At 48.6% G+C, this 26290-nt stretch overlaps 2 protein-coding genes across 5 annotated transcripts in view; both read left to right on the top strand.

The window, feature by feature from the left end:
- VPS53 (VPS53 subunit of GARP complex) overlaps positions 1-15561 on the top strand; it is a 69348-nt gene extending 53787 nt beyond the window's left edge. For all 4 annotated transcript variants that reach the window (XM_030028310.1, XM_030028311.2, XM_041126730.1 and 1 more), the window contains 4 exons: positions 4620-4689; positions 8715-8852; positions 12031-12135; positions 12512-15561. In XM_030028310.1, the coding sequence (XP_029884170.1) occupies positions 4620-4689; positions 8715-8852; positions 12031-12135; positions 12512-12682 (484 nt within the window). In that variant the 3' untranslated portion in view covers positions 12683-15561. The remainder of the gene's footprint in view (positions 1-4619; positions 4690-8714; positions 8853-12030; positions 12136-12511) is intronic.
- Positions 15562-19290: 3729 nt separating this feature from the next.
- On the top strand, positions 19291-25125 carry RFLNB (refilin B). Its single transcript, XM_030029102.1, has 3 exons — positions 19291-19592; positions 20837-20946; positions 22253-25125. The coding sequence occupies exons 1-3, from the start codon at positions 19386-19388 to the stop codon at positions 22581-22583; spliced, it is 648 nt and encodes a 215-aa protein (XP_029884962.1). The 5' UTR covers positions 19291-19385; the 3' UTR covers positions 22584-25125.
- The last annotated feature ends 1165 nt before the right edge of the window (positions 25126-26290 follow it).

Consider the following 26290-nt stretch of genomic DNA (forward strand, 5'->3'; position numbering starts at 1 on the left):
CAGAAATGCCCCTTGCCTCTGGATTCAGGGTTGAGGGTGCAGCTCTCCAGCGCCTCTTGGACATCCAAACTTGGAAGTGATGTGTCTGAAACAAAAATGCAGTTCTTTGGGAAGATAATTTGAACCCTTCCCTGCTTGCCTGTGGCCAGCTGAGCTTTGCATGCCAATGCCCCAAGAAAAACCCTCAGGAGGACTCTGCCAATTGTAGCTGCTGCTTTTGGTGTTGCATGTGACTGTGCTGGTAGACTTGGGAGCAGTACCATGCATATCATGTGTCACTCTAAAATACCTTAACGTTTCATTCATCTGTAATAAGCTAATCATCCTGAAATAAACTGTATGGCCTGGCACTTACTGTGTGGGTTTGAGACTGGACCTTCAGCTCCTGCTTCAGCAGGGAAGGATGCAGCAGGCTCTCCTGAGAACTGTTAGCTTTCGCAGCAGGGAGGCTGGCCTGAGAGTTTCATTCCCCCCTTTCTATCTCAGGGTACTCATTAGCTTGCATTAAGGAGCAGTGACTGATAAATCATATTATGACGTCGCCCATAATCACTGTTTGAAATGCTATCTTGGTGAAAATTTATTGCACTTAAGCCTTCTATGTGGTTACGCTTGAATTTTATATTGCTAACATGGTGATAAATAAAACCCCCCATTTACTCAGCTGTTCACAGCATACTCTTAATACCTCAGCTTAGTTGCCTCCCTTTTAACTTTATTGCTAAGCACATACCAAGTAAACTCCGGATAAAATATCCAGCTCTCACGTTTGAGAAAAGTTCACATCTAAGCTGAGTGCCTTCATCACAGCTTGTTCCATAGAAGAGCACAGAAACCTGCAAAACTACTGCTCTACTTCAAAACGTTAAGACAGGTACAGCTCTGATCTACAGCATATTAAAATTAAGACACAGTCCTCAATTCGCTGTTCCATGGCTCAGGCGTAGAAGTGAAATTTCGTTCCTGAAGATTGTTTTTGCCAGATCATATTTAGAGTCCTTCTGTACAACATGGTTTTAAGGCAAACTAGTCCAGTGGTAAGGGTGCACTGATCTACTTAAAATGCTTACGACATTTTAATGCATACAAACATTTGTATTTTTGAAGCTCTGAATTCTTATGGAATATGCTGGCCTGCCCAGTATAAATACCTGGCCTTTTGTGTGTTCCACAACGCTGAAAATCCTTTTAACAGGCATTGTGCTTCTCCGTATGTTAATGCCTGTATCTTTTTGAACTGCCAGCCACTTCTCAGCATTAATGGATTGTATAAAGTGCTAGTGTTGAGTTACAGGACCACAGGGGAGAAGGCATCTAAAGTCACTAAATTTAAAACTGAGGGATCTGAGCCAAGTCTGGAAGAAGAAAAATGGCCATCAGAAATTGCATCAATCCTCTAACCTAATTTGTCATATTTGCTTTGTTTTGACCAAAATGCAGCCCTCACTCCCTTGAAACAGTGAGAAGCAGCCGGCTTTCCAGGAGGCACTCGCAGGCAGGGTGAGGGGCTCTGTTCTCACCGCACCTCGATCCTTATCCTTTGAAATCAAAAACCGCAGCAGCGAAGCCGTGGCTGCTATGCCGGGATGTGTTTGGGAAGTCTGTGACCTGACCTCAATGAGGAAGAGATTAGAACCGAGAGACAGGAAAAACAAACAGCTCTCCCCCTCGCCAGAAAAGCGGCTCGTCCATCGTGGACAGCCAAGCGTGGTGGGTAACTGCAGCAGACGTCCTCCCAGTCCTCCCATCGTGTTTTCAGCGAGAGGAGTTAGGTGGAAGAAGATCATGGTGAAGCTGCTTCGGGAGGTTTTGAAGCAACAGGCTGAGCTAAGCCTGGGCAAGCCTGCAAGGGCTGGTCACTGCCTTGGAGGGCAGCATAAAGCAAAACTCTTCTCAGCTGCAGTGACTCAGTGACACCAGGATGCTTTGAATGATGTCCTGCAGTAGCTCATCTCCCATCAGACAGACAGACTGTGGTTGCACCTCTGTCTGCCTTGCTTAGCAAAGCATTGTGTTTGATGCGTCATCAGTGCAGGGGATTAGGAAAACACAGGCTTTGGCAGAGCCGTTCCCGTTGGAGGGGAGCCTCTCAGATGCTGTGGTTTCTGTGCTTTAGGTTCCTAATCTGTCTTGCACTGCTTTATTATTACACTGGGGACTTGTCTGCTTCTATGGAGGGTTTGCTGGATTCAGTTTTATAGCTGAAACTGTAAATGAATTCTGGCATCCAATCTAGCTCTGTGGATGTGCAGGGAGTAAAGGCATTTAGAGTACAAAATCTCGTGCAGAGCATTACCGTTGAATACGCACGTATTATTCGCATCAGGATTGCCTGGTGTGTGCTAGGAGAGCCAAGCACTGAGTCCAGCCTAGGCAAGAGACTCAAGTGGATTTTTCAGTTAAGTGCAACTGCCCTTGATGGTCTCTGCTAGTCTGAAAAAAAAAAAAAAAAATGAAAAAAAAACCAGAGCAGCCCTTGGATCTTACGGTTTGTCTTGTCTGTCCTGCTGGAGTTGAGAAGCTGTTTCCAATAAGGCAGCGTGAAATAACAGGCATGTGGGGATGGAAGGTCGCTTTAGCCTTCTGCATTGATTGTGGGTGGCCATCCTAAGGGGCCTGGGAATTGTTTCATGCAAGACAGAATGCCGTCTATGGGAGACCATGTGGTTATATAGAAGATTAAAAAAAAGAGGGGAGGGGGTCCTTTGGCTGCCTGTCTGCCACCCTGCAGAAAGAAAGGCTCGCCCTGTTTCTCATACACAACATGAGCATTAGCACCATGCCTGACCTTACGGAGGGAGGGAGAGTTGGACCTACGTGCAAGATCAAAGGTACAATTAATCTCTTGCGCTCTTCCGCTTGTAGCAAGCTGCTGCATCCAAAGCTGCTACCGATTGATCATTTTATAGGATCACCTAAGCTCCAGCTGTGCTTGGCACTCTCTATTTGCCCTCTGTGAATTAGTTATACACCTGAAAAATGGACTTCTAAAACAGATAAGTTACATCTCTGCTGTAATGCTGTTGTGCCTGAGGAGACCGGGCTTGTTTTCCTCCTCTTATTTATATTTTGTTGCCAAGGTTGTTTCTCTGGTGGCCAAATTCAAAGCTATTTGGGGCAGCCCAGTAGCTGGTTCTCAATAGTAGTTTGAAATTGTTCTCCTTGACACCTCTCCAGGAAAAGATGATTCACTGAGAGAGGTCGTGGCTGTGTCTGAGGGAAGGGGAAGGGAAGGAGCCTTCTCTTGGAAGGACTCTTCCTTGAACCGTTTCTTTCAATTTGCTCAGCAGCTTGGCATGCTCTGTGCCTGAGTTACGTTTTTGTCATTCTTGCATGAGAAAGGGCAAAAAATAAATGTGCTGGCTTGGAAAACAGGTGGCAGGACAAACAAGATGCTATCCATGCTCCTTACTTCTTGGGAAGGAAACAAATAGCTTGACAGATGCAAGGGGGAAACCACGCTGAATTTAGATCATCACCATAAACAGTGCTTCATTCAAAGAGGACAGAAAACAGACCGACTTACATGAACTTAGGACAGAGCCATTAAAATCTAAGACCTGCCACCAGGTCATGGACAAGGTCCTGGAAACGTGAGCTTTGTAGGCATTCAGCCAAAGAAGGCTCTGTGAAAGAAGCAGAGTACATTAAAAACAATGCAGCAGGAGGAAAACAAGACTATGAGTGGTGTGCTCCTGAGAGACGGAGTTTGTGTTGCTCATGCTGGCCCCTCTCCTTGCGTTCAGCTCCTGAGTTTTCCTGGTGCTGCAGCTCAGTAGGGTAGGTGGGGCAGGATCTGGTTTTGCAGGTGCTCAGCCAGCGCTTCTGCTACAAGGGAGCATCTGCTTCTCACTGAAGAGTGAAACTACCCCAAAGCCTAAAATCAAGAAGCAAAAAGCTAAGACCAAAGTTGATGCTCTGGAGTAAGTTGTCCAAGGTGGCGAATATTGGGCTTCCGTCTTTGCCAAATTCTCCCCGGTTGAGTGTACGTAACTTAGTCACTTTTCTGAGTCTGAAGTCCACGTTAGTAAAATAGGGTAATGGTGTTTTCCTTTTCACAAAACTTTTTCTTGTCTTGATTGTGTTGGCTAGAAGCTTTCTGGAAGAATGCCTTTCTGTGTGAATGTCCAGGGCCCAGCAGACCTCCAGCCTTGGCTGGACCTCAAGTTCAGTGTGTAATATGCGTGTTATGGAATTACTTGTATGCAGTAAAATGTAGGTTCTGGATACAATCAAGATACTTCCATTCCATGAATAGCTATACTAATCCTGGCATGTTGGGGTTTTATTACGGACAATAGTTAGTTTGCTTGTTCTTGACCTTGTACTGTAATACTTCATATATAGTTTATAGCAATTTATTTACATAGGGTATGTGTGCAACTTCTCAATTAACTTTGAGATCAGTGTGGATTAAAGCAAAAGAATTGTACCTAGGGTTTGGGGGTTTATTTATTTAGTATACTTAATGTGTCTGGAATCAGCTTGAGAACTAGGCACTTAAAGTGTCTTTGTGGAAAGCCATCCTGGTTTGTTTTTGCATGCTTTGTTACCACAGAAGACTGGATGACTCCAAATACTCACATGTAATTGTGTCATTTTGTATCTCTTCTCTGCAGCTCCTTCATTCCCAAGTTCATTAACCATCTCTTCAAGTGCAAACCTATTAGCATGGTGGGCGCAGAACAGGTAAGAAGTAGTTGTATTGGCTGTCATATTTTATGACTTCTGGGTTCAAGAAGTCAAGGCAGTTTTTGGTAGAAAGGGGCAGAGCTGAGTTATGTGTCCTGAACTCTGGTGCAGCTGAGGCAACAGGGATACACTCTGGTACAGGGCAGAGTGGAAGCAGGTTTATAGGGATCCTGCCGCAGTTGAACCGGTCGTGGGAGAGGGGTCCTAGGCACCTTCCCAAGCAGAGGAGCTTTTACTTTGCCAGTCAAAGTAACAATAGCACAGGAACAGCAAACCTCTTGCACACCTGTCTAAAGTGTCACGATGAGATTGCCTTCAGTGTGCTCGCACAAAGGAAAAAAAGTTGCTCATGGCAGAAACTATTGCAAGAAGCTCCCGCGTCCTTCTCAGAAAGACTGTTGTTTTTCTGTCCCATCCTTTCTCAAATTTCCCTCTGCTGCTACTCTGCCTTCTCCTGGGGTTAAACTCAAGCCTATGGCCTCTCTGCTCAGAAGAGTTGGGGTGTGGTCAACCCGAAGTTGCTGGATGAGATGTGCTTCCCCTTTCCTCTCCTTCAAGAAGTTCCAAGGTGGAGGGTGGGCAGTGAAGAGGGCCTGTGCAGTAATGGCTTTAATCCGTTATTCATACATGTGTCTGCTCCTTAAAAGGAGTTGAGGTAGGAAGCATTATTTGGAGGGGAAGTGAGACGACAGGAAAACTTTACCAAAAAACCCAACAAGAACCCCAACCCAAAAGCCCAGGTGTCCAGGGAGTTTCTCACCTCAGGTAGTTTAAACACCGATACTTTTTTTTTTTTTTTTTTTTTTAAGTAAGTGTTGCACGTAAAACACACACAGTGCTTGGTCTCACATGACAATGTGTATGCCAAGAGCCGGTTGATTCCTACGCGTTCCCCACGCAGTGCTCAGCACCACGCTCCCGCGGTGGCGGTGTGCCAGCTCTCAAGCTGAGCAATGCCGGATCCTCCCAGGGACTGTGCTCGCTGCTCCCAGGTGCTGGCTCCTTCCTCTCCGAGGAAGCGAAGCCGTGGGAGCCCAAGGGCTCCTCCGCAGCCTGATGGCAGTTTTGCTAGAGCCTGCGTCCTGGCTGAGTTCCAGTGAGTGCAAATAGATGTTTGCCTCCTTCGGTTTGCCTGCTAGTTATGGATGGCCGCTGTCTTCCTCTCCTCAGAGCTGTGTGGGAAGGATGGGGTTGTGGAGGCGTAATGCAGTGTTTTCTCTATTCTGTCCCAAAAAATTGCTAAATGGAGGCCCTGGGTTTGGTGGGAGTTTTGAATCTCGCTAGGCAAGTGATGCTGCAGTGCCTGAAGACAGGACAGTTTCTTTCCTGCGTAAATGCCTTCCAGGCCTCGCTTCCTCAGGCATTGCAAACAGATGCCGAAACACTGCTGCATGGTGGGGAAGAGCCGTCCCCACCTCTGCGACTCCGTAACTGAGACCCAGGGAAGTGATGACCCAACATCTAGGTCAGGACTCCCCAGCTTTCTCCCAGGAACCTGCCTCCCTGTTGCGCTTTGAGAGCTGTAGATACCGCAAGACAGTGAGATACAATCTCAGGGAAAGAAAGACGGTGAATTATTGCCGCTTGAATTAACGTGTGCATTTCTGTTGAAATGCTGCCCCTTGACAGGAGCCCCTGTCCCCAGGTTGCACATGGGTGGGCAGCACAGGGTATTTATTTATTGCCTTGAGACCATGGGTGCAGCTGCAGGGCTGTGACCCTCCGTCTCCCACCCCAGCCTGTGGGCTGGGACCCTGCTACTCTGCGAGAATGAGGTTTTGATTTCAGCTGTCCCCTGCACATACAGCAGCTCCTGATGGGCTAATTTAAAAAAAAAAAAAAAAAAAAAGCAGAATTGTCCCTAATGGGACTGCTGTGAACTTCAAATCGGTGCCTTAAAAGCTGCTTGGGTTTTAGGCATCAAAGATGGGTTCTGAGCAGTGTGTGTCTGCAAAATGAAACAGGAGCTGTACATCAAAACCTTCCTCTTTCTTAATGGAAAGCAAATGAGTGAAGCACGGTTCCTGCTCATCTTGTGCGATGAGCAAGAACCTGAGAGTGGTTAAATGAAATCTTTTTTTAAATAAGTGTCTAAAGTGATTAACTGGTTGCCAGCAGTGGGCTTCTGTCTAATGTTAAAAGGTTTTAGTATTACTGTATTGGAATAACAGGCCCAATTTGCTTCTTTAAAGCAGACTGGGAAGGTTTTTAGTCTGATTCCCAGTGAATATGTGTCATAAGTGGGACATACCTTCCTGGGGTTAGATGTACAGAGGTCTTCAGAAGTTGATCTCTGTCTCTGCAGCATCTAGGTCCTCAATTGCCTTAGCATCTTTTGAACAGCCCCTTGGTCACCCACCGGCATCTTTCCACACCAGTTCCTCTCCTCTGGTGCAAATGTTGCTGTGGAATATGCTTTCCTGGCCTTCCTGGTCCTAAACACAGCTTTTCCTACTGTTTGCTAATAATCGTGTTTGAAATCTGGACACTAGGGCGGTGTTTATGGAGGTGTTCGGTGTGGGGAATGAGTGACTGAGGTTTCACTTTTTGTGTTTGTGTCTCTGACTTAACAACAATTCTCCATCTCAGGAAGCTTTGGCAGTGAGTTAGCAATGCCAGGGACCTGGAATGGATAATGGGGGGAAATAGAGTGAGGGGACAGAGCCTGCGAGTGCTACGTCTGCGGGAAAGGCTGCAGAGTGCGCAAAACTCCTATTAGACATGCGAGAGTTTACGTGGGAAAGACGTGAATTCCCCAACCGTGGAAAAAACTTCCATCCATGGGATCCCTCGTAGACATGCAGGAATCCAGCTATGACAGCCTGAGCCGACATCAGGCTCCAGCAGCTCCAGGGTGCACAGAGCTGCTCGTTTGTGCTGTGGTTTCCTGGCTTCCCAGGACAAGATTGGTAGCATCGGTTGATCTCATGCAAACCATGAAACAGACAGCAAAGAGCAATGATACGCTGCCGCAGATAACAGGGTCCAGATTTGAACTGGCATGACCCACCACCCCTCCTCCTCGGTTCAGTCCTTTGTATTTGACCTGAATTCCCACGTGTGCTGAAAGCCATAAATGTTCATATTTTTCACGGTGACTGCTGGGGGTTCTGCAGTGCCCGTAACGTTCTGTGTTGCTCCAGAAGAACAAGCCTCCACCTGCTCCTGAGACCCCTTTTGCAGAAAATGCGGTGAGTGTGCTGACAGCCCAGCAGGATTTCATACTCGCTGCTGTGTAAATAAATTGTGCTCCTCTTCTTCTAGATTGATTTCAGATTTCTGGCCTTCACTGATTTTCTCTCACCTCCTCAAACATATCTCATGCAATCAGAAGTGTGCAGTATTTGGGGTAATTTTGCTCTAGGAAACCCCTAACCCACAGCGTTTTGTCTTCAGACAGTGCTTGTCTGTCTGGGCTAAATTTTGTGGCTGCTGCTTGCTGCTTATTTAGCTGCTGGTCTAGTAAAAAACAACATACAGGCTGTGAGTTTCAGCGTACCAGCGAGCACAGGATATTGAGCAGTTCTCAGTGTAGCGGTATTGTGTTGCAGTTTTCTTTTTAAAGAAAAAAAAAAAAAAAAAGAAGTGGTTGAGTAAATGCAGAAGACCTGACGCAATGGGTGGTTGGGTGCAGGAGGAAGCATGGTGTTAATTCATTTGACCTCAGTATCTAAATAACGATACGGCTACAGGTAATCGAGATTGTTTCACTTTATACTGTCAAGGGCAAGAGGACTGGAAATCCATGCCTTATGTGCCAGATGTTGAGCTGCCATAAGTCGTTTCAAGTCAGCAGAGCAGTGCTCTGTTAAAATCAATGAACAGTGCTGCCATGTAGCCACGGGTGATCGTGTCTCCTTGAAGTGTCATTATGGGGGTCAGTCCCTCCTGTTCCTGCAGTCCAATTACCAGGACTTTTTCCAATGTGGGAAGTGTTAAACTTTTAAGGATGTTGGATTATAGCAGCTAATGGAGGTTGGTAAAAGGGACCTGAATAATAGGTTGCGATTTAACTATTGCAGCTGCTGCTGGACACTCACTCTCTGAAGATGGTTCTCCTGGATCTGCCCTCCATTGGGTCCCAAGTGGTGAGGAAGGCTCCTGCCAGCTACACAAAGATAGTGGTGAAAGGCATGACTCGGGCTGAAATGATCCTGAAGGTAACTCAAGACTTTTGATAACCTGCCAGCCAGACTGCTGGACTGGGAATCGGAGCGAGCGAATTCCAGGGGGCCCTTCCTTCGAATGCGGCAATCTGCAATTGCACATGAACGTATGCGAGCTTGTCCGGGTGCGCTGCCAGCTGTTCTACAGAACTGGCTTCTTCGCCTTGGTTTTGCCCCCACTCTCTTTTAACATCGCATTTGAGTTTTCATCCTCATTTTTCAAGGTAACCAAGGGCTCAAGTTCTGCTTACTAGGAGAGTTGGGGCACCAGATTCCCTCAGGAGCTTGTGAAAATCAGAGCTAGCATCCATAAGTGTCTGCTGCAGGGCAAACCTTCCAGTTCAGGTTACTCCAGGCCTTTGTGCAGACTCCATCACGCAGGGGAGCCAAGCCCTGCTTGAGTCACCTGTTTACTGTCTAGTGTAACAGCCAGTGCAAACATGTCTGGGTTACTGTATTCACCAGAGTCCTTTTTCATTTTCCACAGCTGGTGCCTGGAAAATGACCCAAAAGCAGTGTGTTGTCTTCATAAAAAGTAACAAGCAAAGCAATCTCCCCTTCCCCGCTCTTGCTGGGGTAAGAAGCTAGGTTTGATCCCAGGAGAAGCAATGGGAGCAATGCAGTTGTACCCTCCTGAGCGATGGGATTGTCCCCTGCTCACCTGCAATGCTGCGAAGATGTTCTTGTGAGTGAATTAGTGGGACCTGGGGTCAGGCAGGACAGGCAGCTGCCAGCCAGAGCCTCCTGTAAACCACAGCCAAGGCGAGGAGGGGGTGCAGAGGCCGGGCTCTCCATGCTTGCCTGCTGCTCAATGTGGCTTTGCTCCCATGCCCAAGGTAATGTCACGGCTGAGTTTGCCTTCCGAATTCAGAAATTAGTTCTGGAATTCCGTGCTTTTGGAGTAAGGTGACTGAGATGTTAGTAGACACGTTAAAGGAAGTCTAAATTTTCTTAGAAAAGACCTGAAGAAAAATACCCTGGTACTGCTAACAGAGGAGCAGGGAGGATTGGTGCCTGTCGCATACAGAAGCAGGTCTTTCCTTGGAGCTTATACGTAAATCAGAAAAGTAATGTTGTTAATTTGTCTACCCTTAACATCACATTGGCTTCATCGGGAGCAGTATAGGAAGTGCCTCGGGCAGGGAGTGCAGGCTGCGGAGTGCTGCTGGTCCGCAGGCTGTGCAGTAGCAGTGTGACTGCTTTTTCAGACATCCCGTGCTTGCCCTGCTGCTGCATAAAGCACTTCTGCTGGCCCCAAGTGAGGGCTCCATGTCAGTGTAACTAGAAATTCAACAGCGATATGCTTATGGTGCTCAGTGCTCCACAAAGCTGTTTTACAAAATAAGGCCCCGTGTAATCAGTGGATGATGGGGCTGAAAGGTTGGCTGGGGCAGGTTTGCTGATCGTAGTGACTGAATAGATCAGCCTGAGTCTAGGTAACCCACACACAGCGTTTGGGGCTGGTGTCAGCAACTATCTCTGGGGTTTGGGAGAGAAAAAAAGGCTCTTGGAAGTGCCTGCTCCCGCTGGACCACCAGTATTTCTGTAGGAAGATTTCCTTGCAGGAGCCCAGAGTTTGACCGGTCATCTCTGGCTGTTCTGTTTGCCTTGTGGGTTGTCTCTTTTTATCAGTGCTCAGACTCCCTCAGCTGTTTCCAAATTGTACATTAAAGAGTCTTTTCCCTAAGAGCTGTTTCACCCACAAGAAGCACAGGCCACTACACTCCTCCTCAGTGTTTTCAGGGCTCTCCTACCTACTACCAAGATGATTCAGAAGCGATGCCTCTGTTGCATACAACAATACCACCATACAGAGTGTGCCCAGGCTTATACTGGTGCAGCTAATTCAGTAGGAGTATCATTGAGCCCGTAGATGGCACAAAGAAATTCATTCAGCTAAGCCCTACAAAGCACAGATGCAAGCGGGGAGGAGGGCGTCAGGGTGCGCACGTCCCACAGAGCTGTTTCCTTTCTCCTTTGGCTACGCTGTCTGAAGTTCCAGCTTTTCATCTTGGCAGAAGATTTTTACAAGGGCTGTAAATTAAGGATTTATAAGTGTATACATGGCTATGATGTTTCATTGGTCTGAAGTGCAGGGAAAGAAAGAAATGTCTTGGTGACAGAATACAGTGTGGGGTGAGCTGGGTCAATGGAAACATATGGAAATGTTTTCAGAGACAGGGAAGAGTCTGGTCTTGTGCTGTTTCTGCCCTGCGTGCAGGCACACATTCACACACACACACATTCACGCACGCACACGCACACACACACTTCCCCAGAAAGATGGGTTTGCTGCCCACCATTATCAAAAATGTGTTCTCTATGGAGCTCGCTGCTTACCTAAGGAAAATGTAACAATGAGTAATCGTCTTTCCAGCTTCAAGGCTATTTTAATTTTTTTTCCTGACTTGACCGTTGCTGGGACTAAGAGGGTGTGAGCTCCAGGGCAGATGTCAGCAGGGGGTTCGCACGCTGCATCCCAGTCTCTCCAGAGAAGCGTACAAGAGGAGCTGCACCCAAAGGACGGAGCAGCTGCGTGTGGCGCTGCTCACCCATCAGGTTACGTGTCGGAAGCGGGAGGACTGCACAGCAGATTGCTCTGACCCACGCTGTGCTGGGGACGCAGGGAGTGACTGCGGAGTGTTGTCAGATTCCCCCGTGACACGCTGCCTCTGCCCTGCCTCCGGGCAGGAGGGAGCGAGAGGGATGCACGACCGAAGGGAGGGTTTGGACTGTGTCCCAGCTGCCTGACCTGCTGGGGACTTCCTAAGCGTCCCCCTTACCACCAGCACTGTCTGTCTTCCCCACGTGACTCCCCAGCTAGTCTTCCCCATGCAACAAGATTAAAATCTTGAGTTTTGACAATACCCAGTGCCTGCCAGCCCACAGGCGTACAGACAAAGTCCTGCTGCTCTTTGAAACATGATACACAGCCCCTTGGGTCTGAGCACCACTGCTGTGCGGAAAGAGACCCTGTCCTTCTCCCTGCTCCTTACTTCTCTTCGCTCACCTTTACCTCTCAGTTACTAGCAGCATGTACAGCCTCTTTCTTGTTCCTTAAGCATTTTATTTTAGGAGAGGCCAGCCCTGCTGTCACTCGTGTGCCTGAGTTGACTGAGCACTGGCTTTAACTCATAGAATTTGTCTGATCTCTTTTTTCTTGTCTTGGCAGGTGGTTATGGCTCCTCACGAGCCCCCGGTTGTTTTTGTCGACAATTACATCAAGCTCCTTGCTGACTGCAGCACTGACACTTTCCAGAAGATACTAGACATGAAGGTTAGAACCTGTCCCACAGGGTTTCTGCTCATCTGCTAGCGCTGCATTGAGATTGTTGGTGACTTTTCAGTAGAAACATAGGGGTTTGGGAACGGGAAAAGCACTCTTAAGGCAAGTGTATCCTCTGTACTCTGAAAGTATGTAGAGTTGCTACTGAAGAACAACTTTTCAGTTCACTTCGCATGCTCATACCTGCTCTGGCTCTTGGGGCTGAGTTCAGTTGTCTCGGAATCATCCAGAGGTCTACATACAGCTCTTGGTGGGTGAACAAAAGGTTGGGGTTTGAAATGGGCTCTCCTGCAGCTATTCTCATGCATGCCCGCTCCCGGATCAATGAAGTCTAACTGTCTTGCTTCACTGTTCTTTGCTCCCGCAGGGCCTGAAGAGGAGTGAACAAAGCAGCATGCTGGACCTCTTCCGCCAGCGCCTCCCGGCTCCCCCCTCCGGAGTGGAGAACACCGGCTCCCTCTCGCTGAGCGCTCCTACGCCCGAGCAGGAATCCTCTCGGATACGGAAACTGGAGAAACTCATCAAAAAAAGACTCTAAGTGAGCAGAAGTAAACTCTGTTGCTCAGGACTAGCTGCAGTGACTGGGAGCAAAGCTCGTCAGACTTATGATTTACAGTATGCTGCTGAAAAATCTGTGTTCCATCACTCCCATGCCCTGTAATCTCTTAACCATCATATACCATGATACCGCATCTCCGTTCAGACCAAGGGAGAGTTTGACCAAGGTGTTTGTCCTTAGACAGCTTAGCAGGAGTGAAACCCAGGACGTTGCTGGGTCCATGTGGTGGAGAAAATAGAGGTACCTGGAAGTCAGCAGCTACAAAAACAGTTTAAGTGGATTCAGAGAATATCTAGCTGTGATGCGCTTGGTGTCCCAGCCTTCAGCCTGGCTGAGCTCCTGCTGCAGCACTGAGGATTTTGCCTGAGTTCTGTGTTACTGCTCACTCCCTGTTGCGCAGCTGTTCCTGTTTCATTATTTATTTGGGGGGTGAGGCGGGGACACCAACCCCAAACCATCACCACCACCACCACCAAAAAAACCCCAACCCTTTAACAGCTGGAATCCAGGCATCTGCAGCTCCACTGAATTAATGAGATGCCCAGGAGAGAACCCCAAAGCAGATTTCTCCCCTGCTCCCACAACAGGCGTGCAGAAACCACCAGTAAAACAGCAAGGCAACTCCTTTTCAGAACAGGAGGAAAGGGCTGAGCAAATGCCTTCTGCACCTTGGCAAACCTCCTGCCAACAAGCTGGCAGCCTCTGTCGCTGTTACAGCCTAAAGGCCAAACCCTAGACATCTGCGGAGCCCATCTCCAGCCGCTTGTTATTTCTCTTGTGTGTGCTGGACTTGCCGGCTGTCCCCGATGGGAGTTCCCGTACCGCATCTCATCCTCTCTCCACAAAGGGCCGTTCATGGAGCAAGTGTCAAACAGCACCAGCCCCTCGTTCTTACGCCAGCCGGCGTGTCCCAAGCAGGGGTGTGCCCCTTTGGCACCTTCGCTGCCCTGTGAGGAGAGATGCTGGAAACATTGGCTTTAACAGGGAGCCTGGGCCTCTTCCCAGGACGGGATGCTTACAGCAGCCTCAGACTTCGAGGGCCTTCCTCTCCTCCTCCTCCTCTGAGCTTCAGTTTGCACCAGTGCAGAGAGGAGGAGAACCAGAGGTGAAATATTTTGGATAACCCCTTCCCAGGAGGCCGGCTCCTGCTGGCACCCAGCCACAAAGCCAGCGTGGAGCAGGGTTGGGGTCGGTGGACGTCTGCGCCCTGCCCGTTGTGTGAGCTTCCCCGAGGAGTCTCCGTGCAGGGAGACATCGCCTTGTCATTAGCAGTGCTGGATTTCTTCCACTCCTCTACCCTTTTTGGGGACTTTGAAGGCATGTGCCCAACTGTGAACAACTGAATCCCTTATGGGTTTAGGGGCAGATCGACCAGTCGTGCCTGCTTTATTTTAACTCAAGCTTCACTTGCATGTGCAGGAAAAAGAAGTCCTGTACCAGTTTGGCAGGTGAGGAGCAATCATGGTGTCAGATGCCTTCTTGGGAGGGTCATGCTCCTCACCAGGTCAAGTTTGGGCTGTAGGACTATATTTATTAGGGGCTGTGCTCGCTAGGGATTGTAGTACTTGTCACTGCGCATCTGGGAGGAGGGATCAGACATGCTCCAGGAAAATGAGCTCTGTCCCAGAGCTTCACTGGGACTGGGGAGGGAGGAGGTGAAATGAGAAATCCCTGAGTGAGGCAGAACCTGGGCTCACACTGTTTGCCTGTTTGTGCTTCAGCACTGTCCCCTCTTGGGTGCAGGCTGCTCCCCTTCCCTCTCCTCAGCCCCGTGGCTGTGGGAGGGCAAATTTGGTGCCTGGTTGGTAAAATCCTGTTCTCCCTTTGCACAGCTGGCAGGTGAGCCTGTGCTTGAACACGCAGGAGTTAATCACGGGATTCGAGCAGAAAGAATAAATCCGTAGAGATGAAATCCTCACTGGTTGGGTTTTCTAACGCTGCTCAGACCGACCTGCTGCTGCAGCGAGGTGTGCACTAACAGATACGCTAACACCAGCTCTTTAGGATGTATTTTCAGGGCTCCCCAGGCTTGGGCCCTGGCTGTGGTGTGCGGGTGCTGAGCTGCAGAGAGCGGTAGTGGTGATGTCTGTTGCAGAGCAGCAGTAACAACAGTTGTGGGGAGGGACGGCAGTTTCTCGTCACTCCGGTTTTACAAATCTTCCCAGAGTCCGCTGTTGCTTCATTTATTTCCTCTCCTGATTTCACATCGGGTGACAAAAGAAGGAACGGTGGTTGAAAGCACGTCAGGATTACAAACGGCCATTCCCCAAGGACAGATTATCTCAAGGTGCATGTGCAGGATGGTTCACACGTTATCAAATGCAGTAGCCAGGGAGGAGGGAACACGGGTTTGCAGAGATTCGTTATTCCCGTAGAGGGATGAATAATTTATTTTAGATTAATTTTTCTTTGTTCTGTCTATGGATGGTTCTCTAACTAAATTATGAATAGCCGAAGACGATGTTCAAGTTACCATCGTGTGTCTTTCCCTGAAGGCTTCCCCCGTTTCATTCTCTGCATTTCATTCTGGAGATAAGAGGAAATAAGAGGAAAAATGAATTTTTAGTTTCAGCCTTTGAAGAATGCTACAGGTCTGGGTGTTTGGAGTTCCACTTTTAGAAAGCAAGTCCGCATTTTTCTACTTTTGGTATGAGGGTTTTGTCCCCCTGGCTCTTGGGTATTTATCAGATTTGGCACATCTGTATGTGTATGTTAGCTGTTTGGGGTTTACATCGGGGAATAAAGGATGGGTTTTTTTCTGTATAAAATGCCACTTTTTATGGGTTTTGGCCGAGGTGTAATTCTGGCTGTGTGTCGGAATGTGACACTAAAATGAATTAAACGGTTACTGATGTTCATCTGCTGGGTGTTTTCTGTACAACTGCCATGCAGCAAACCCTCGGGGCTGGGACACACCTCACCCGGAACGCGCTGGACCCAGGGCTCCGTGCTGTCCGTCTCCATTGCTCTCTCCTGCAGCTTCTCTCTTTTCTGGCTTTTCCACCTTCTGCTGCTCCAGCAAGCAACTCTCTGCCGGCAGCATCAGCATTCACAGCAGCTCCCCACACCGTGCGGGCGGTTCAGCACAGCTGACCTTGTGCCCCTAAATAATCAGATCATTTCTGATGACTTTAACTGCTGGAGAGATTTCCGAGAGATCCTAATTTTTCCTTTGGAATTAATTAAGAGGTAGCGCCTTTTTTTCCACACGATGCAGGATGTTGGAAGAGTTTCTTTTGCTTGGAGAATTAATGACTCATTTGCTTTTCTCCTACCGCTCTGCCGGTCCTGCCCCCTCCGCCCTTGGGCAGGAGCAGCCCATGCCAGGCGACGCGGGTGTTTATTTCTTTCACCAGATTTGCAGCCGTGAGTTCAAGCATCTGAGTGACGATGTCCAAGTCTCCACAAGCCGCAGCTGGGCGGGCGGCAGACGCGGATGCTGTTCAGCAGCATCAGGCCACAGCCCTGCTGTACTTTGGAAAATGAGCTGAAGCATTTGTCTTTGGGCTGTGTCAGAAAAGGCTTTGGCAGAAGGCGTTCCTCTGCGCGCCTGCTCCACTGGGGCTGGTTACACCAGCTAGTGCTACCGTCACCCAGAATTTCTAGGTTAAAGCCTGCACTCATTCCCTTCTCTCAGCCAAAGCAGCTCCGCCTCGGAGCCCGGCAGGACCCGGGGAGCCCGGAGGGCTGCCGTCGGGGTCTGGATCCCACGGGGAGGGGAGAATCAGCCTTTGCTGCTTGCAGCACATGGAGCTTCCCAAAGCCCTGGGAAAATCTTGGCTCGTGGCTCAGCAGTTCACGAGGGTGGCGGCGGCAGGGCTGTTAAAGCCGATCGAAACTCAGCAACTTCAGCAACGTGCCGTCAGCGTTCGTCCCTGCAGCCGAACCGCTCCCAGGGCTGTCGTCAATCCCACCGCTTGGAAGCGTCGCTGTGAGCGTGACTCCCGTGCCCGGCGGGTTCGTAGTCTGTTCCATGGGGAACAGCCTGGCATTTCCCATCGTTTGGAAATAATTTTCCATCGTTATCAAATAACACAGGATCCTTCTGATTTGCTTTCCCCGGCCCGCAGCGACGGCCCCCTGCACCGCATCAATGTGCCTATTGTTCGGTTGCTGATTAAGCCGAGCACGCCCGGCCCTGTGGAAAGTCCTTTATGGAAGGAGGATCTTGATAAGATACTCGTATCTGCTCTGTCCGGGCTGTGCGCGGGCAGTTAAAAAGTAAATAACATGGACAAACAGGCTGTGATGGACAGTCGGGGAAAGATTTCCAATGCCATCAGGGATTGCATGGATCGGTACAGTTTGAGAGGCTTAAAAAGAGACGGGCTTTCCGAGAGAGCAGAGTACACGTGCCTGAAAAGCAGGGCCCCTGTATACAGTGGCTATCAATTTTATTTTAGTTACCAAGTAGTTAAAATTCTGGTTAAACACTTCCTTTTCATCGTAGCAGGCGAATTTGCAGCTCTGGATTTCAGTGCTGTGGGAGATCCTCAGGTCTGAGCCCGGTGTGAGGCAGGGTGGGCTGTGGAGCTGCCTCGGCTGCTCAAACACCTCCATTTCACCTGCCAAGCCCAGAAACAAGAGCCTGGAAGGGCACAAAAAAAAATTGTCATTTGTGTCAAGCCAGGCCGGAGTGGGAACTTTTTTGCTAGTAAATAAAGAACAGCAAGATTTCCAGAAGCCCGTGTGGCTCTGCTCATCCCAGGCACGGCCAGCTGCAGCCTCATGCAGCTTCCCAGGCACCGAGATCCCTCGGACCCCAATCCCCACAGGAGTGGGGATCGGCTGTGGGGACACCCACAGCCCTTGGAGGTGGCTGCTGGGAGGTGCCACAGGTTCCTCCCCCCTCTCCTAAATTGCACTAACTGGGTTATTGGCAGCATGGTTTTTAGCCTAGGAGCTGCACGGCAGCTCTGAAATAATGATCGCGTTCATCTGGAAACTGCTCCAGCACCTTCTGAGGCGTCTAATTTCATAAAGGGCTTTTATGGGAGATTTTGGAGCGAGGAGCGATCAGCTTTCCTATTGCTCACAGAGACCAGAATTTCTCTTTTTTGGGATGCATTTAAATCAAAAGGAAGAAAACACCTGTCCAGCACATTTGCTCAGACCCCAAAGATTTCAATCAAAATTTTTAATGTTCTTTTTCTTTCCATCTGCATTTTTCAGCAAAGACAAACAGCCCCATAGTATTTCTTCAAAGGAATGTAAATTCCTTGAGGAAGTCTCCGGAGTTCCCAGCACCGCATAGCTGCAAACCACAGACGCCTACGGCTGAAAGCTCTGCTCTGCTTTTAATTTTGGGGCAGGGAAGGAATTCTTTTCAGGGGTTTGGGTTCACTTGTACTGGGCCCGTCAGACCAGACTGCTTGTTACTGCACAGGGGAGTGTTGACTTTGGCTGGCTGCAGACAGTTGCTTTCCCTCCACAGGAGTATTCCCCCACCGAATCTGATGACACGGTGCAATTATTTCATTAGGATTTTCCAAAAAACCTTCCCTCGGTCTCCTCTAGTGCTAGAAAGACCTTTTCCCTCTGTTTTATTGTTTTGGCTTCTGCAGCTTTGCCTGAAAAATGCAATTAAGGGTGGCAGTGCTGCTGCCTGAGTCCGAATCCTCAGGGTGGTGGGGAGGGGGTGAGAAGGAGCAGCCTTGGAGGGGGAAATTGTGAGTTTTGAAGGGTGTTGTTAAACTCCCGGGGATGAGTGAAGCCTGTGTGCAAAAGCTTTTGCAGCCTAAACAAAGCCCCTGTTTCCGCTGCGAGCTGCCCTCTGAGAAAGCCGGGGCAGAGCTGCTGCTGAGGTTGAGCGATGGAAGAGGACGGCTGAACCGTGAAGGTACTGGTGCCCCCCGGTTCCTCCCCAGTCCCTGCTCTCATTCCAGTCCTGCCCTGTGGCTGAGCGAGCACCGCGCTGCCATGTCCCTCTGCCGGCATTAACCATCGTGGCCTGTCCCAGGCCCAAACTGCCTTTCACCTGCTGAGAGCACCTGGGCAGACAGCGGGGTCAGGCCTGGTCTCAGCAAAAACACTTTACTTAATAAATCTGGTTGCAGTGCACGGATGCTATTAATAATTCCCGGTTGCTTTTCCTGTGCCCTCCATCCCAGGCAGCTGTGATGCTCGCTCCAGGGGGGCTTAACCCGGCTGCCAAAACGCGCAGTGGACCCTTGGTATTGGGGAAATCAGCGTGTTGGAGGTGGGGACAGCCCGGCAGGATCTGGCAGTCGGGGCTCGCTCTTTCAGTGCTCCCCAAAATCCGTGCAGGCATGGGAACGGGCGGCGCATTAGGATGATGCATACACAGTCCATAGGTTGGACTAGGGCCGCGTTTAGGGCGGCCTGTCGGGAGCTGGTTTGGCCGCTGCCGTGCGGCTGGGAACGGGAATGAGGGTGCAGCGCCCGGGGAGGGACGCGGTCCGGGGATACGGGGATGGGAGCACCGGGAGGACGGACGGACGGATGGATGGGGACGCTGGTGGGATACAGGACGGGGCACTGGGGAGACGAAAGGAGCAGGCCCCGCCCCCTGCCTCGACCCCGCCCCTCGGGCGCCCCGCCCCGCCCCTCGGCGGGAGGCCCCGCCCCTCCCGCCGCCGCCGCCGCCGCCGCCCGGGCGCAGCCGGCGCAGGGAGCGGAGCGGCGGGGTTGGGGCCGGAGCTCGGGGCAGGGCGGCTCCGCCATGGTGGGTCGGCTCAGCCTGCGGGAGGTGCCCGACCTCCCGGACATGAGGAAACGGGGCGACGCGGGGCTCGACAGCCCCGACTCCGGGTTGCCCCCCAGTCCCGGGCCCGTCCCTCCGTCCTGGCTTCTCTCCTCGGGGGGCAGCCCCGACCGTACCGCGACCAACGGGTTACCGGAGCCCGACCCCCCCGCGCCCGCCGCCGCGGTGAGTACCGGTACCGGCCGCCTCCGCCTACCCCTCCTGCCCGCAGCCCCGGCCTCCTGCTGCTGTCGTATCCCGCAGCGGGAGGGAGCCCGCCGGGGAAGCGGGGAGTCCGCAGCCGGGGCCGCGTTGGGTCAGGGGAGCCAGCGGTGCTTTTAAAAAGCCTCCGGTTTTGGGGTCGGTTCTCGGCGACGCAAGGGAAGCCCCTGTCTCCCCTGCCCCAGGTAGGGGTTGGGACGGCGTCGCGGCACTTTGTCTTTGAAAATCCTTGTGGAAAATGAACTGTCGTTATTCCAGAGAGTGACCCAGACTAGGAAGTTTGTATATTAACCTGCGGTTTCAGGTAATAGTATCGGAGAGAGATGCGCTAGTTTTCCGCAAAATGATTTTTGAATGTTGGCGCTGAGCTGTTGGTACAAATATTTTGGGAACCGCAGATGTAGAGGAAAGATCCCTTTTCTATAGGGGTGCTGCCGTGAAATTGGAAAAGGCCGTAGGAGAACTGTGTGTTGAACAGGAGAGATGCTCACAGCCCCCTCGCCCCTGGATAGTAACGCACATGTGCAGAGGTGGCTTCAAAAACACAAACGGGTTTCTTCCCGTCTGGCTGTGGGACATTGCAGGGCTGCTGTCAGCTCGCAGTGCTGCCTGTCCAGGAGAAGAGCACGGGGACGCTCCATGAATCGCTGCTCGGTGGGAATGAGTTAATCCTTCCAGGTTGCGTGTGAATTAGGTTGGATTTAATGCTTTCAAATAGTAGCCGGAGCGTAGCTGTGAAATGAGGAGGTTGCTCGTTGCGAGGTGCCCTGCAATAATTTCCTGCTGTGATCTATCCGTGGGCATATCTAATGAATCCAGCAAGGAGAGCTCTCTCCTACACTCATATAATGTTAGCTATAAATTGAACGTGAGCTCATACAGTGGATGGACTATAGTTCGTCCTGTAGAAAGCTATGCTGCACCAAGGAGCTGTATTTCTCTCTCATTTCCCAGAGTGGTTCCTCTGAAATTAGCTCCTGGAGTTAGGAGTCTGTCTTCAAAAAATACACCTTGCCACATCTTTGATGCTGTAGACCAGTGTCAAGTCAGACCTGCGGGCTGCACCTGTAGGCATGTCTTGGGCTAGCAGATCCTCCTGCGCGTAAACGTGAACCTCGACAGCACTGTACCAAGGGCTAAATAAATGTGTTTTCTTGAGAATATACCGAATTGTAACATAAAAGGGATTGTTTTTGTGGTTTTTGCAGAATTCCGTGTTCTCCCCCAGCCCCGTTCTCTCCAGCTGCCCTCCAAGATTGTGTCCTTTATCCTTTGGCGAAGGAGTTGAGTTTGACCCTTTACCACCGAAGGAAATAAGGTAAATACTGTGTTACAATCATCTAGGTTTGAAGGAGTTAGCATGTAAAGGAGTAGTTAGGCCTTATCAGTGCCTGTGAGTCAAGTTAATTTATTTGCAGAGCTATTGTTCCACACAGCTGTACATTCCTGGACCTGGACATTTGTAGAGGCTGAAGGAGTGTTCAGCCTCTTTTAATCCCATATGTTTTTTTTCCAGGAAGACTTTCCTGTATTTTACTTTTCTGCTTTTACTTCATTGCACTGGTCCAAAATGTTGCCTTTCAACTGATTAACCAGAAGGTAATCATGAGGGAAGATCTTCAAAGCAGCCATCTTTCTAGGACTGTTTTATTAGGGGAAATGAATTTTGCTCTCGTAACCTCATGGTTTTATAATAAGCACTTTACGTCTTATCAGCTGTGGCTGGTTGTATGAACTAAAAGAAAAGTTAGCATTCAGAGAGTGCGTAATTATTTTTTTTTAATGCGCTGCATCACTTCACAGCCTGTGAATTATTCCTTTGAACGTCATGATTTGCAGTAACGAGAAATGAAGGCTCCCAGTTGATGACTGTGCAAGCAGAGGTAGACCGATACAATCAAACGGAAGCCTAATGCAGGGGAGGGTAGAAAGAGTTGATGCCCTGGTGTGGGGAAGGAGCCTGCGCCGTGGCTGGAATTGACGGCAGTTAGCACTGTGGAAAAGCTAGCACAGAGTTGTCACTGTGCGAAGGAGGTGAAAACTTTCTTTTGCAATTCAGGCACAGAGGATTTTCTTGCCAGCAGAGTCTGATGTGCAAATTGTAGTGTTTTCCTGCCAGTTGAATCTTCAGAAGTTTGCCTTCAGAGAGTGCCCCGTGCCGGGAGCGACAGCAGAGAACTTGTGTGTGACTCTTGGCAGAGGAGAACTCGGACAATAACCGTGTGCTTCCATGGACTCGGCACTCCGAGGAATTAGGATGCTTATGTGCAAAGCCTAATTGTGGATCTAGGCCTGGGTTTAGGCACTGGAGTTTGAAGGAAGTTTTAGGTTCGTAGGGCTCAGGCTTAAAACGATGGACGTGAGAATCAGGAAGATGTTTGGTAGCGCTGGCAGCTGGACAAAACAGTGACAGTGCCGGGCGTGCTGCTAACGTAAGGCTTTTTCCTCTTCCCATAAATAAGTAAGACGCCAGCAGACAGTTTTTGCGTGATGTGGCTGTTCCTGTGTTGAGGTGACAGGTGCAGCCTGGGGAGCTGCCCCCGTACCCAACGGCTCTGCTTTCCAGAAAATGCAGCCTGCTATTCCAGAGCAGAGCTCACGCAGATGTCTCTCTTGTATTTCAGGTACACGTCCTCGGTTACATATGACTCAGAGAAGCACTTCATCGATGACATCTATATGCCAGTGGGCTTAAGCATTTCCTCTTGCAGTCAGACGGTGATCTGTGTCCCAAACTGCACGTGGCGCAATTACAAAGCGGAGGTCCACTTCGAGCCCCGCAACAAGCCCCAGCGTTTCACCAGCACCACCATCGTCTACCCGAAGCACGCCAAGACTGTGTACACCACCACGCTGGATTACAACTGTCGTAAGACCATGCGGCGGTTCCTCTCCAGCGTAGAGCTGGAAACGTCAGAGTGCCTTGGGAACGACTGTGTCCTGGATGGTTGCTGACTGACGGCTGTGTCTCTTTCTCTGATCCATCCCAGTCCCGTCTAACGTACTCTGCTAACTCTCCACTAGCTAAAGCGGGTACAGACCCTAACTTTCCGGTCAGGCTAAGGGAACCCTACCTGTCGTCACCTCTTTCTCAGCTCTTAATTCCTGCTTTAAGCATCAGAATGGCCTGAACGCAGTTTTCTGTGGGAACATAACTTAGTAAGGAACTTGTTTCTTTGCCTTTAAAGTCGTGAGTTCCCTCCCCTTCCCCGCAGTGCAGTAATCAGATGAAAATAACGGGAAGTATTTTCCCAGAGAAAAAATTGACAGGTAAGAAAGAATGTGGAATAGTGCCTGGCAGGTGGAAATCCATTTGATGCTTTGTGGTGATGTGCAAAAATAAGGGTGGTTTGCTCTCTTGCAGAGAATCTACCAGGTCATTTGGTTACAGATAGCCAGAGCTGTCATTCGTTTCAGTTTAGATCGCGAGACTGTTTTCTCTAGAAGAACCATCTCCTGGAAATTGCTGGAAAAAGCTAACAAAGAAAAAAATCTGGAATTTTGCATTTAACAGATAGAAAAACGTTATCCTATGGCATTCACGTCTGGTTTGAAGGTGTGAGTTGGAAAGAAGAGGAATTCTGAGTAGAGCAGGAGATAAACTGCTTTTGCAGCTCCAGGCAGCAGAGAAAGGATCGGGTAACTCAAGTTCTTTAGATGAATGGCGCAATGTATCTTCTGTACTTATAATGATTTCTACAGTGCTGTAGTCTGTGTAACACACTAGCATTTGTGCGTGTGTAGTAGGACTTGTAATGAAGAATATCAGGCCAAAAATTATCCCTGTATGGTTGGAAAGTCGGGTCTTGACAATGTGGTGGTGGAAAAACACCAGTGCCTAGTTTTACGGTCATTGTACTGTCTGCACTGAGGGAGTTGTAACTAAGAAAGTTTCAGAAAACGCACCATCTATACAGGGACCTAGAATGGAGAAGGAGGTGCTGGGATCGGGTGTGAGATGCTGTCGTGGTGGGGGTTGTGAAGAGGTAGATGGTAGCGAAGGACAGGCAAATTTTTATTGCACAGCAAAATCCACAGCTGTAGCTCTGCTTCCCCATTGAGCTTCTCATCGCAAAGGTCCCTGTCCTCCCTAGACTTTGGGATTCAGGATGTCACTGGGATGGGGTAGCATTTGCCTGTCTGTAGGCTGCTAAATAACCCCTCCAGTCCCAAGTGCCTGATGAGTTTGGGGACCAAAGGGAGTAACTTCAGATACTCTGAAAGTCCATCTGGATGTTACGTGCATTAGTTTATGGTGTGCTTTGATGAAAATAAGACGGAGACGTTTCTTACTTTATGCAGATGGTTCTTTTCTATATTGACAGAGAGCAGTGGAGTGTGGAGAGCTTCTGCTTTTGGGAGCGTGGCTTATATTGGTGGCTAGTATGGTGTAGCAGCTCAGAAACACTTAGTAGACTTGACTTAGCTGGACACAGCTTTTCCATGTATTCCAAAACGCCTCTGAAGTGCCTTCTGGTGCATCATCAGCCCCGGAGCTGCTTTTAAAGAGGGCTTTGCTAGTTCATAGCCCCAAGGGTGAATTTTGTCAGTGGTGAGTTAGAAACTTGGGAGCCTGTTCTTGAGCTGTACTGTAATGCGTGTTTGTGCAAGTGTGATGAATGTTGTGGAAGTGTACTCTAGTGTGAACTGAAATGATTTGGGAGACTAAAAATGCAGCAGGAAGGAAGGCTTGAATTTGTGTGGTTTCGGTTTTTTGTTGTTTTGGTTTGCTTTTTTACTTATTTATTAGCTCAGAACAGAACGTCCTTAATCTTTGGTACTTGCCTCAGAAAACCAGATCCTAAAACAATCCCAGGCTGACAGAGGATGCCAAAGTCAGGTAGGCATTGCTCCAGAGTTGTTAAGAGCAGAGCGGTCTTCTCATTAAACGTGTTGGTTTCAGACTAGAGTATTTAGGAGATGTGTCTTAAATACATGTTGTGTTTCTCCCCTAAACATTGCTCCAAAATATACTTGTTGTGTAACAGAAGGCACAACTCAGCCCCTAAGTGTGTGGGGTTTCAAATGGACAGAACTCTTCTTTGGGAAAGCTATTGCATCATTGCTCGCTTCGCAGTTTCGTGTACCTTGCTCCTGAAACATCTGGTGCTGGCCACTGTTGGACACAGGACGCTGGAAGAACACGGACCCTGGATTGCTCCGACAACGCTCTTCCAATGAATTCATTTGCAGGAGATCTAAGAGAAGATTATTTTAAGTTGTAATCATTAATAGTCCCTAGTTAGAAATGAAATGACCCTTACACTATGGTTTTAGGATAAAGCACCTGATTTTTATAAAGCAAACAAATTATGTACCTCTTAAAAATATTTTAATTGGTAGAGATACCTTTTAAATTATTTATGTTCCAACATTTGCAAAGCTCTGATTAGCTCTGTGCAAGTGTTCTGATGTCTGTGATGTTCCTCCCTGCCCCCCCCCCAAATTTTCAATTTGTCTTTTACTTTATTGGTAATAAATGATCTGAAAACCATCATACAGGGAAGTCTCTATTTTTCATTCAAAGCTTTTCAGTGTTTATTATGGTATTTACTTAGAAATAAATACATAATATATCCTGCCAATCCCAGCTCCCCTCTTGTTTCTCTTACATCATGTGTTGCTGTTGTTTACATATTCTAGGAAGACGTTTCCTATATAAAACTGTCTGTATTAAAAAAAAAAAAAAAAACACCACCAAATGTTGTGGTTTTATCAGTTCAGTAAGACACTGAAAAAGTGCCTTGAAGACAGCTGAAAATCCTCTCCAGTATGTATTTGAGTCGTTCATCTGGTATAGTTTTATTTTTGAAGAGAGTTTCTGGTATGGATTTCAGCATATCCTACAAGTGAAGTACTTGCCCTTTTCAAATATAACACGTATTTAACCAGACAGGAATTTCTTTTTAATTTTGGTTAAAAATGTACATGCTCAAATGCTACATCAGTAAAATAAAATAAGACTAAATGTGTTGTGCATTAAACTTTATAAAAACAAAATAGATGGTTACAAACTATTGTTTTGAGAGAAATGCTGTAGTGTGTTTCTGGATGCTTAATCTGTTCTTTAAACCTTTCCAAATTTGCAGGTCTGCTGATTTTATTAGTATCTTTGGCAGAGTAGAAATGGATGCAACTGAACATTCAGTTAATTAATTCATAATGGGATTTTTTGCTTACTTTTTATGGTTCATCTGGTTATCTGCTTGCAAAAGCTCCATAGATTTGCATGTAATAACATTATTGGAATCTAGGGAGCTTTGAAGCTGTTCTAAAGCATGCCACTGCTCCTGCGAAAGTCTGTGCAAGCATTTGAGTATCATGCGGTGTTTAAAGTATTAAACAGGAGAAAAGCCATGCATAAACATCCGTTGCTGCATACAAGACAGTCCGTTTGAAGAGCCACTAAGAAAAAGACACTTTAAAAATTGTAACAGTATCTTTCAGGAGGGCTTCAGGAAAAACTTTCTCTCCTTTCAGATGTGCCCTCTAACTTCCAAATACTTCCTTTAGCATGGCCTGGGCTGTTTTCCTTTCATATAGTAGTAACACTCTGTGTGAAAGATGTTCCTTTACTATGAGAAGCTGAAGTAGGGGAGTACAAGGCAGCCTACTGCTTGACGTGATTTTTAATTTATGTTGGCCAAATGGGCTTCTAGTTA

Source organism: Aquila chrysaetos, chromosome 10, assembly GCF_900496995.4.
Source record: "Aquila chrysaetos chrysaetos chromosome 10, bAquChr1.4, whole genome shotgun sequence".
NCBI lineage: Eukaryota > Metazoa > Chordata > Aves > Accipitriformes > Accipitridae > Aquila > Aquila chrysaetos.

Bases quoted from the DNA above. Each gene is read 5' to 3' on its own strand.
- RFLNB (XM_030029102.1), top strand. From the start codon at position 19,386: ATGGTGGGTCGGCTCAGCCTGCGGGAGGTGCCCGACCTCCCGGACATG. The intron at 19,593-20,836 runs GTGAGTACCGGT...TGGTTTTTGCAG, and splicing joins CCCCCGCGCCCGCCGCCGCG to AATTCCGTGTTCTCCCCCAG. The intron at 20,947-22,252 runs GTAAATACTGTG...CTTGTATTTCAG, and splicing joins TTACCACCGAAGGAAATAAG to GTACACGTCCTCGGTTACAT.